We start from the raw sequence: 12,292 nt of genomic DNA on the forward strand, positions 1-12,292 counted from the left end.
ATAGGGTGGCCTTTACGCCTTTTGATACCTAGCTCTTTAAGGCAAAACTAAATTCACCGCAGTGATTTGAATACTCATTTCCAAAGTAAGTCTCCAGCTCATTAAACGGCACCTTTAAAAAGCTGGCAAACGTGGTTTAGCTACTGTCTATCACGTTTAGACATTTCATTACCAGTTAGTTTATCTTCCTACCATCTATATTTTATTTTCCACCTTTCACTAATGTAAAGGAAACCACCAGACAGTTCTCAGCTCTTCAAACAGCTGACAACACAAATCGTGCCAGATACAAATATTTACATCGTTGAGAGTAAATGTTTCCAAAATTCCAAACTCCAGTGCATTTGAAAATTGATTTGGATCAGGTACACTTTACTGAATTGAAAATATATATTAAAAAGAAATCTGTCAACAATAAAAAGAAAAACCAAGCCAAAACTTATGAGTGCTTTTTAACACCATGCAATTGTCCCATCTCATCTCTCCCAATAAATTTTAGGAGAAGCTGTCTTGAATTAGTTATTTTTTTTTTTCACATCAATATTTTCCTCTAAGATGGGCTGATGGAAAAGTGATGGAAAAGCTTATGTGTCCATTATTTGCATCAGCTTGTCACCTTTCCCATCCCGTGCCCAGCATATTCTTGACCTAAAAATGCTTCAATCACTTGCCATAACTCAGGAAAAAGAGCCAGTTCCTCACACAGCCTCTAGATTTGGCCCCATCTTCCTTTTCCATCCTTACCTCCCACCTCCTCCTCTTCGATCTCTGTGCTTCAGTCTTGCTGGTCATCTTTTATTTTTATTTTTTTTAAAGATTTTATTTATTTATTTGACAGATCACAAGTAGGGAGGGAGGCAGGCAGAGAGAGAGGGGGGGGGGAAGCAGGCTCCCTGCTGATCAGAGAGCCCGATGCGGGACTCGATCCCAGGACCCCGAGATCATGGCCCGAGCCAAAGGCAGAGGCTTAACCCACTGAGCCACCCAGGCGTCCATTGCTGGTCACCTTTTAGCTGATTTCTGGAACTCAGGTACCAACCCTTATTCTGCTTTTTTACGGCTTCACCCTTTGTCCAGAATACAATTATTCCCTTCATCGTCCTTTCCAAGAAGGAAAGAGTGATCAAAAAGTCAAAACTGCAACTTGCCTTTTCTGAATACTGGTCACTGAGCCTGTCCATGGTCATGACTTGAAGGAGAGAGGTATGTGTAGAACCCAAGGCAAGTTCCCTTTAGAGTTTATAAGAATAAAACTTCAGATGGAACGGTAATTTGGGTAGGTTAATTTCCGTGGAATCAGAGTGATAAACTACATGACCTACATAGGACTCTTCTAGAAAAATGCTTCTCAATTCATATTCAAAACAGCACACAAACACTACATAGAGAGATAGTCTCAATCACGTGCAAAGCCTTTTAAAACCCGCTTTGTGACCTGAGTCAAAGTTACTAACATCTCTGAGAACCATCATTAGAATTTGGGTTTATTTTTTTTGTTTGGTTTTCTGGGGACAGTTATGTAATAGGAAAGAATACATTCCAATATATCAGAAGGAGAAAGACTTTCTTACAAACTCCATGGTAAGTAAGGCAAACAGACTGAATAAGTAGAGGGCAGAGCAGGAACGCAAACCCTGGAGAATCGGCTGCCAGCAGTAACAAAGACTGTCCATAATTTTAATCCCAATTTCTTGGACACAAATGATTTTCCATTCCTCTTGAGTTCACAATAACTAAATCACCTTCAAACACAATTTGCTGTGTGTGTCTATTTCCCACCTTCAATGAACTACTCAACAGTAAAAGGTAGCCAAAAAGAAATTAACCCACAAGAGAAATGCTAGAGCCCAGCAACAAGAAACCCCACGGGCATGATGACCTTATGAAAATTGAGGAGGAACATCTCACGTGGGTGGGGGTGGGGGGCAGTGGAGGGAAGGAGGGACGTTGGTGTGAGAATCACAAGGTATAGCTCAGCATTTCTGGGCAAGAGCTAGGATTCTTAGCCAGCCAAGATGCCCCTAGAAAGATTAATTATTGATTTTCTTATAAATCATCTAAGGTGATATTTATTTGTTTTTCCTTCCAAGATGATAAATTTCTGATTTTACTTTTGTTAAAGCAATTTTCCCCCCACTTTGTGGAGGTTAAAAGAAGCCCCAGTAAAGAGGAGGGATTTTCCCAGCGTGATATGCTTGGGAAGCAACACTGCTTTCTGACCTTCGTGAGGTACCAAGGGATAGGGCCTCAGGCAACCTCTAGGGGGTACAAAGTAATTAGAAGCATGAGGGTTTGACTAGCTAGGAAAGTGAAAGCACAATTCAGACATAATTACACTGGTTGGCAGCAGGCCTGAGGTCTGTGATTACTCCTAGATGGAAAGGCAAACTCATCAGAGAGCTGGAGACCCAGAGGACTGGCTTTCAGAATCAGCATCTCCCGACATCCTCGACTTCACAATGGAAGCACCATAGCTGCTTACCTTCCTGCCCCCAGTGTTGATGCGCAGGGGCGTCAGAAAGGGGTCGAAGATCATGTGACTGGTCTCTATGTTGACCGGCGACTGCCGTTTCCCCACAGAGCAAAGATTCCAAGCTGAGTTCACCAATCCCCAGAAAGAAGGAACTAGAAACAAAAAGAAATTGTAGAATTAGTCGGGGTGGAAGTTTTAAGAAACAATGCAAGAAGAGCCATGGCACCAAAATGGTGACATCAAAAAGGGCCACCTGGCGTGTCCCACCCATAGAGACCCTTGGGTGTCACTAGGGTATTTTCCCGGCCTGGATCTTGGTCAATTACTAAGTTTTGCTTTCAGATTTTCTTGTTTCAGACCCACCCATCTGTTTCAGACTTTGATGAGCACAGCTAGCATTAACACCTTTGTGGAAAGATGGCATAGTCCGCCCACATGATCTTTTGAAGTACACCAAATATTTAGTAATTCCTGAGCTGATGCTCTGCTTTCCATGTGGTAGGAATGATACGGGAATCACCCTTGTTCTATATAGAAGATTATGAAAGCTTTTAAAAGAAAGTAGCATGTGACATACCCAAGGTTTTATTCTGTGAGTTGTCAAAACCAAACTGAGGGAATGTATGAGTTTTATGACCCCCAATCAAGGCCAGACAGGAGCTTGGCAAAATGACTTTGTCTTTGTTTAATCCAGCATTGTGTCACTAACCTAATGTACCAGTAGCTCAAGAATGTGTTGATTTAATAGGCAGAAAAAACGACATGGGGTGTTGGGTGCAAATACACAAAGCAGAATGGACTACTCATCTTCCATGCCACATTAAAGCATCTGTGAAAATAAATTTCTGTGGCAATTTCCAGTTTCCTTCTGCTTAAGAAAGTTAGCAGAGCAGGGGGAACCAATTATTAATTTTATGTCAGTGAAGATCACAGACTGTATCTTCAGCATTTTCCTGCCACCCACCTTCCTCTGTGCTCAGTATTTCCACCGAGGCTCTGGATCCACGTGCCCACTATGTGGCTATGAGCCTATATGGCTATTCATTCACTCATCCATCCACAGTGTCCATGGACAGTACAATGAGCTCCTGTTGCATGCCCAGCCCTGGCTTATGTAAATTTAGGATAAGGCAGATATGTAGAAGAATGATTACCACTTTGTGGGGAGTGGGGTGGAGGGTGGCAGAATGAGGTGAGTGGGTTATGAATTGCTAGGTGAGGGGCACCGCACCCTGACACAGTGGGTAGTGGAGTTAGGGAGTGATTTCTAGAGTAGATGAAACTAACAGTCAGGTCACAACCCTCTCAAATGCACTTGTCCTCTCAGGAACTCAAATTTAATTCAGCCTTTATTTTAAGCAGCCAACATGTCACGCATGGAGAAAATTGAGGCGAGAGGGGAGTAGCGCAGATCCCTACCAAACATACTCTAGAAGAGACCCACATTTCCGGAGAAGGATCAGGCTGGATAGTATGTCTAGTACCACCGAAATCCAAAATTCTACCAACCTTTTATTTGTTACAGGCCCTTGTTGGGCAGAAGCGGGAGGAAAACCAAAAGCAAGTTTCTCAGATTCTTAGAAGAATGTTTCAACACCAAAGGGGGTCTTCTTTGTAAAATATGGCGAATACTTAACTTGCCTTAACCCATGGCAATAAGCCCATTGGGTGGTTCTTCCATTCCTTTTAGTTTAAAGACTTTAAGTTGGTTTTCTAACTCCAACTGACTTTCAAATGGCAGCCATGGGTGGACTAATAAATGGAGAGAGAGAAGCAGAGGGGGTGGGAGTAGGAAGAAGAGAAGAACCTGTACCTGTGTTCCTTAGCACTTTCACTTCCCATCAGTATTTAAGTCATGTTATCCCTACAAGTCACTGAACATCTTTAGAAGGTAGCATGCCCTAGCCAAATGATAATATTTAAGGAAGCTCTTGAATTAAACATGCATTTTTAAAAATATAAACTCTGTCTCCTCTATACTGCTATTTTTAAATCACTGACAATCCTATACTTACTCCTCAATCATTTCCAGTTTGTTATGCAAATAAAGGCCCCCATCAGGCCCGCTCCTACACCCATCTTTGTCAGTGATGCACAGAAACATGGCAGATAGGAGGATGCTGGGATAAGGCCATGGCACTGCCCCAGAGGAGCTGGGTGGCTTTAGATATATCATTTATCTTTGGGGCTTTCATTGGTCTCTATAGCCTTAATGGCAGGCTGGATAATGGTCCTCCTTCAAAGACGTTCACAACCTAAGATGTTAAACTTCCGTAATAAATGACACTGTGCAGAAATAATTAAGCGTACTGAGATGAGTTGATTATCCTTGATTGTCTGGGTGGGCCCAATGTAACCCCAAGGGTCTTTTTTAAGAGAGAGGGGTAGGAGCATCAGAGACATAGAGAAAAGATCTTGGGTGGAAAGAGAGGGCAGAAGATACCGGCGTTGGAGATGGAGGAAGGGGATATAAACCAAGGTGACCTCTAGAAGCTGGGATGGGCGAAGCAATGGTTTCTCCCCTCTTGAGCCTCCAGAAAGAACACTGGCATGCTGACCCTGATTTTTAGCCACCCCCCCTACAAGGTTCATTTAGGGCTTCTCACCCCCAGAACTATAAGATAAATACATTTGTGTCATGTTAAGCCACTAAGTTGTAGTTACTTGTTATAGCCACAACAGGAAACGAATACAGCCCCCCCCCCCTTTGAGCTTTAATATTCCTTGAGACCCTCACCTCTTTGACCGTGGGCCCATCTATGATGTCTGGGGGTCTTCCCCCGGAAGGCAGCTGCATAATAAAGGTAGTGAGAGCTAAGTGCAGACTGCATTTCATCTATTCCCATGAAAATCATTACCCAAAATAATTCCAACCCCATAAATGGGTTGCAAGACTGCTAATATATGGCAACATGGGGAGGGAGATGCTCCGAGCCTTACAATAAACTTCACACCCTGAAAGCACCCCCACAAAAACACAAACAACAAACACTTTATGGGAACATCTGCCTGGGCTTTTATTGGGACTGCCATTCTTTATGACAAACAGTTTCAGGGTTTTATATTCCCACTTCACTACTGAGGCCTATGAGTCTGGTTCCAACCACCTGCTCAGACAACAGAGGAACAGCTGAGAGCTACTCGCCCCTGTTCATTAGCTCCACTCCTGAAGGGGTATCTAAGTTTGCTCACTACTGGACTGCTCATTTTCTTTATTTCTCTCTTTCTTTTCTCTCTCTCTTTCTTTCTTTCTTTCTTTCTTTCAAGATTTTATTTATTTATTTGACATCAGGAGAGACAGCAAGAGAGGGAACACAAGGAGGGGGAGTGGGCAGGGGGAGAAGCAGACTTCCCACCAAGCAGGGAGCCTGATAAGGGGCTTGATCCCAGGACCCTGGGATCATGACCTGAGACGAAGGCAGCTGCTTAATGACTGAGCCACCCAGGTGCCCCTGGACTGCTCATTTGCAAATAAGCCATGAATTCCTCATCTTTCAGAAATAGAAGGCATTTTACAGACCATCTGGCCTGAACATACACATGAAATGAAAGCCTTACCGGCAGAGGGTCAAGTCCCTCCTTCCCAGCAGGCTCCACACAAGGTCAGATTATGGGAGCCAAGGAGTATCAGAGTTAAGTATGGCCTTGGCCATTGTAAGACTCTGCTCCCAGTTTCTCTTTTGGCAAATCAAAAGTGACATCGGTAACTATTTTCTGGTTAAATTTAATGTCAAGTGCAGAGACTCAAACCAACCTGCTTTGGACGTCAACCATTGCAAACAAAATGAGGATTTTTTAAAAAGCCATACAATGGTGGCTGTGTTAGATACAAAGTTTTCAATCCAGGCAAGAGGGGATTTGCTTGGGTCTCCTCTGCAGGGCCGTCAAGGAGATCTAATGGGGACGGCCGCTCATGAAGAGCCCCTCTAGGGATTAGTGTCCTGGGGCCAGCCGGGCTTGGGGAGGTTCTGGTCCAGATGAAAGAAGTCCATGCTTTTAGAATCCGTGTTAAGTGCTGGGATGACAGCAAAGGTGTCAAAACTAGTCTAGGGAACTTAGGTGCCCAAAGGACCAGACTCAGATGTCTGCAAATGTGGTGTCATCTAGGTTCTAGGGAAATGAATGAGGAGGAAGCCTCTGGAAACAGGAGGGCGTGGAGATGCCACACTTCCTGCCGCATGGGAGAGAGCCAGCAGATTCCACCTGCACAGCGAGGCTGGACATGTGAACCAAGGCTTCAGGATTTAGAGTGAGAAACTCTCCCTCCGGATTTGGGCAGAACATTATCGCCTGATTCTGACACTTAACTACCCACCATGCTATTGATCCTTCAGGTTGCTACACACCCTTGGGAGCAGAGGTGGCATCCTGGGATGCTACGACACAGCTTCTACTTCCAAATTGAGAGAATCACTATTGAATTACTTTTCTCTTAGTTTCTATGACTGTCCCCATAAATCAAGTTTTTTTTTAAAAGCATCAGTTATTGTGGTGTATGGACTAATGCTGTGTCTTTTTCTAGCTTGACTGGCTCAATGTATCATTAAGAAAAAAACCCTCAAATGTAAGTAAAGCAAAACTGAGTGAGAGTCACTCTAACCAATGAATGGACGACTGGTCTGAAGTTGTCCGAATGGCATCTTTCCTGGTATCCTTTTCCCACAATCTTCTAATTTACATATAAATTAGAACACACAACAGACCTGGATATTTTTGCAAATTAATTTTCACAGAGCCCAAACAATGGCCCGTAAGGGCTGCATTGCAGCTCTGTGCTATTTTGCCAAAACATCTCCCCAATGGCGATGCTGTACTGTTACCATAAACTACAAATCCCAAACAGTCTCTTGGCTCTGGGAGCAGCGAGCTATGAAAGACGCCCAGTGACCACGATTTCATCGGCTTAAAATATGAGCCTTGGAAAACCCAAAGCAAAACCCATCAGCTACTTGTTCAAAACCAGTGAACCAAGAAAAAGCCCAAGTTTGGTTTATTAACACATCATGGTAACCCCCATACAAAAATGGAAAAGTTCTCACTGAAACAAGGAACTGATTGGGAGAGCAAGGAACCGGAGGACTCAAATCTGATACTGAGAGTTAAAATTTGCCCTGGGACTTTTTTTTTTTTTTTTTTTTTATATCCTAGAGATGATGGCCCAGCATCTGTCTGAACTCTTGGACATCCTTTTTATTTATGTGTCCTAAATTTTCATTTCTTGTCTCAGCAGAACTTTTATAGCCCATGCAGTTATGGGCAGGGAATTTGGCACTGGGAATTCATGCAGCTTATGTGAATTTGCTAAGTCCTAAAGGAGGAAGACAAACTCACTTAAAAAGTGTCTACTGACAGCCTGTGACATGCCAGGCATTAGGCTTGACACCCAGAACTCATGCAGCAAACATTTGCTGAGGACCTACTATGGGTCAGACCCTGCTATCAGTTCCAGGTAGTTCAGCAATGAAGGAAGACAGCTCCCAGCAGGGAATACGGGGGATATTGTTTATTATTTATTATTTGTTATTTATTTATTTATTTATTATTTATTGTTTATTGCTTATTGTTTATCTCCACACTTGCATTTATCCCTGTAGTTAGCATTTCTGGTGAGCACGCTATAGAGACCATTAAGATGGCCAACGTACTGGGACGCCTGGATGGCTCAGTTGGTTAAGTGTCTGCCTTTGGCTGGGGTTGTGATCATATGGTCCTGGGATCGAGCTCCTCATCGTCATTGGGCTCCCTGCTCAGCGGGGAGTCTGCTTGTCCCTCTCCCTTGACCCCTCCCCCAGCTGGTACTATCTCCCACTCTCTTTCTCTCTCTCTCTCTCTCTCTCTCAAATAAATAAATAAAAATCTTAAAAAAAAAAAAAAGATGGCAATGGATTACAGAATAAAGCATGGATAGAGACCTAGCCTAGAGTGGTCACAGATAATTTCTCTGGAAGTGACATCTAGTAGCCGTGGAAGGATTGAGAGGAGTCGTGCCTGAAGAGTGGCGGGGAAAAGTGTGTCCCAGACAGAGGAGCAGGATCTTGGCAGAGAAGAGCCTGATGTGTTCAAGGAACCAGGAGGAAGCCAGTTAACTTGAACCTGATGAACCAGATGAGAGAAAAGGCGAGAGGAGAGGAGGTTGGCTGGGTAGACAAGGGGTGATGTTTCCGGACTCTGCTGCCCCTAGTGAGGACTTTGTGCTTGGCTCTAATGCATGCGAAAGCCACTGAGAGTTTTAGGCAAGGGAGAACCATGAATTGATTGATGAATGAAAGGCATGTATCTCCTTGGCTGGAATACAGCCAAGAGTGAGCTTGATTATCCTTAGAGTAATTGGAGTGGGAAAAGAATCGGTTCCCAAGCAACAGTTGGGTTTTTACGTGAATTTAATCCTGTTGCTTTGGGTTTGTTTAAATTCTATCTCAGATGCAGAACTAATTGAATGTTTTAAAAACTATTCTTTTCAACATATGTGCCAATAAAATAGCATTTTTCCTAGAATCCAACGAGTGCTTGAAGTCACCATTCAAAGCAAGGAATATTTTCATGGAGAGACTCCACTAAGGCAATCTCTTTTTGCTTTCAAGCAATAAATTAAGTCCCCAACTTTTCGGCCAAAGGAAAGCAAATGAAAGATGGGAAAATGAATACTGGCATAAAACGTATCTTTGGTGAATTCAATCCTACAAATAAAGCCTTCCACTTCAATACAGCAATCTCTACTTTAGGGTTATAAAGCACATGAATACATTTCAAATAAGAACTCATATCTCTCCCTTGCTCTTTTCCTCACCAATGCTGATTTACTATCCCTTTCCCTATTCTCAACTGTAATAAATCTCCACTTTGAGCCATTATTAATAAGCATGTTTAAAATACCCACTGCTGTAGGCTTTTGGCCCCTTTCTGATTTCAGATTTATTTCATAAGAGGAACAGCGTTTGAATAACTCTTTTGCTTCTGGATTCTTCTTCTGTTGCTTGTCCTCTGGTTTGTATTTCATAAAGGGCGTCTAACAGGGGTTTCCTGTTCTCTCTCTTGGGGAGAGACTCACAGGGGTTGCAAAGTAACCTGCTTAACACATAATCATTAAGTTGTGCGTTCATCTGCAAATTAATGAAACATCTCCACTGAGTCAGATTAAAAGAAAATGCCTGCACTCTTAAGGACACCCCATAGGGTAGGAAGATAGGCATGCTAACAAACAGTTATCATAAAACATGGTAAGTGTTATAATTAAGGTGTGTGCATATTAAAGCTTAAATGCAAAGAGGGGAGTAAATGGACTCTGACCCTTCCCCCCAGTGCTAGGATAAGCCTTCTTACTAGAGGGGATATTGGAGTTCAGTCTGCAAGCATGAGCAGAGACTGCAAACCACAGAAGTCTTAGAACTAGTTAAAAGCTGAAAGTTCTCCCTTACGCAGAGAAGCTTGCCATTCTTAGTACCTAGGACACACTATCACGGGACTCTGAATAACGGTTATGCAGAGAGAGAGTTTAAGCCACTGGGTTTTCTAACTTCTCTGATCATGAGTTACCCTATCCTCACCATGGAAACTTGAGGAGGTGGCTACACTTCTGTAGTCTTGGTTTCTCCATTTGTAAAATGGGGGTGACAGTTGCTTCAGAGAGGTGCTGGGAAGATTAAGTGGGAACATGTTTATCAAAGGTCTAGCATTATGTGGTTTTTATAATAAATACTCTGTGAGGGTTAGAGAAGGGGTCCAGTGAGGGGATCCTGGAGGATGATGTGGGCCCCCGACACTGGTCCCACCACTGCAGCATCCCAGAAAGGGAAAAGATGAGAGATCCAGACAGGAGGGGGGAGGAGAGGCAGCTTTCAGGTGCCCAGACAGCCCAACCTGGATTCAGAATAGGGTGCTTTCTAGATCATAGGATTGACTGCTTAATTTCACACCCTGAAGGCACCATGTGCAATTATTTCTTGAATCTGTAACTCTCGATGTCTGGATGATTTGGCGGGGGATGGGGGGTGATGGTGGTGAAGAATAATGTGAATCACCCAAAATGGTTTTAACTCCAAAGACAACCATTTTTATTTTGCTTTTAGAAGCTGTTGGATTAATCGTTTGTATAGCATCATCATCCACCTGTTGGTTCCACTGTGGGGACTGGCTCGCATTTCTGAAAACATCATTGGAGGGGTTAGAGAAAGGAAGAGGGGGTTTGCATTTGCTGATCATGTACCATAATCTCTGTGCCACGGACCTGACATATCTTATCTTCCTAATCCTTTCTACAACTCTGGGAGATCCTATTATCATTATTTTATAGATGAGAAAAGTAAGACTTAGAGAGGTTATGGGACTTTCCAAGGTCACTTGGCTAGTTGGTACAGTGACTAGAATATGAGATTTGTTCCTTTCTTTAGAGCTAACAAACAACCAGACAAAGTCGTGCATGGATGGTAGCCGGGGAAGCAATGCCCAAGTGTGTAGATCAAGGGGTGATTATCTTCCTCTTCTTCCTTCCAGGGACACCTTATGGTAATCGGTGTGAACACTTGGTCAGGCATCTTTCACTAAGCTTACCTACACATGACCGAAACATATCCATACATTTAGAGAGGTTCTATTTGCAAAACTATTTGTTTATTTAGCTCCTGTACTAGTGGGGTTGGGGGTAGGCGTGGGTTGGGGGAGAGATAGAATCTCAAGCAGGCTCCACACTCAGCACAGAGCCCAATGTGGGGCTCGATCTCATAGGATCATGACCTTGACCGAAATCTAGAATCAGATGCTCAACCCACCGAGCTACCCAGACGCCCCTGTAAAATGACTTTTTGTTTCAAGTAACAATATGTCACAGATGTCCTTCCTGTCAGTGCTCCCTAGAGCTTCTCACTCATGTGTTAGGTGACAGAGCTTCCATAGTTCGGATGTGCTTCTCTTTTCTCAGCCATTCCCTAGATGAAAGACAGGAAGGTGATTTCCATCTTTATTTTACCAAGCTTTTCATATACCTTTCACACGAATGCCTTCATTTCGGGAGGAAAGATCCCTAAAGGTAACACTGTCCAGTCAAGGTAGGCACATGTTTTCACAGATGCTGCCAGGTTCCTTTAAAAGATACTGACACTGTCTATAAATATTTATGTTCCTATCAGCTATGTGTGTGTCCCTTTCCCCCATAATCTCCATAGCTCTGGATGTTATTTATTTATTTGTTTGTTTATTTATTTATGGAGATCTAACAGGAAAATGAGATCTCATTGATTTAATTTGCATTTCCTAACTGCTGCTGAGGTCGGGCGTCCTCTCACACACTCATGGGCTATCTGCATTTCTCTTCTGAAAATATTCTTCATGCATTTTTCTCTGGGTTATTTATATTGTTTCATATAAATTTTTGCTGTAATTTGAACTGTTGAAACATTTACTCCTTGTCATGTGCTGTAAACATTTTTCTCCTCACTTGTTATCTAGTTTTTAACCTCATTTTGGGTATTTCTATACTGGCGTTTTTAAATTTTTTATGGGTGGATACATTGATCTCTTTCTTCAGAAGGTTTCTGAGTTTCCTCTATTACTTAAGAGTGTATCTCCAGGTACAGATTATAGAAATCTTTCTAAATTATTAAAAACTACTTTTATTATTGTACTTTCTATGATGTGACTTTTTAAAAAAAATCTATGAGAGATGAAGTTGCATATGCTATGATGGTGGTCTGAGATTTTCCAAGATAGAAAGTGAATAATGCCAGCATTATTTATCCAATAAATCATCTTCCACCACCAAAATGAATATTACTTTAACCACATATTAAGTTTCCCTATATACTAGGTTTGCCTCCAGACTTTCGA

At 42.6% G+C, this 12,292-nt stretch overlaps 1 protein-coding gene across 1 annotated transcript in view; it reads right to left on the reverse strand.

Moving 5' to 3' along the window:
• Positions 1-12,292, reverse strand: part of CA10 (carbonic anhydrase 10) — a 503,136-nt gene that overhangs the window by 285,426 nt on the left and 205,418 nt on the right. The window contains exon 3 of the mRNA XM_059379334.1: positions 2,483-2,625. Coding sequence (XP_059235317.1) covers positions 2,483-2,625 — 143 coding nt within the window. The remainder of the gene's footprint in view (positions 1-2,482; positions 2,626-12,292) is intronic.

The sequence above is a fragment of the Mustela nigripes genome, chromosome 16 (genome assembly GCF_022355385.1).
Source record: "Mustela nigripes isolate SB6536 chromosome 16, MUSNIG.SB6536, whole genome shotgun sequence".
Classification (NCBI taxonomy): domain Eukaryota; kingdom Metazoa; phylum Chordata; class Mammalia; order Carnivora; family Mustelidae; genus Mustela; species Mustela nigripes.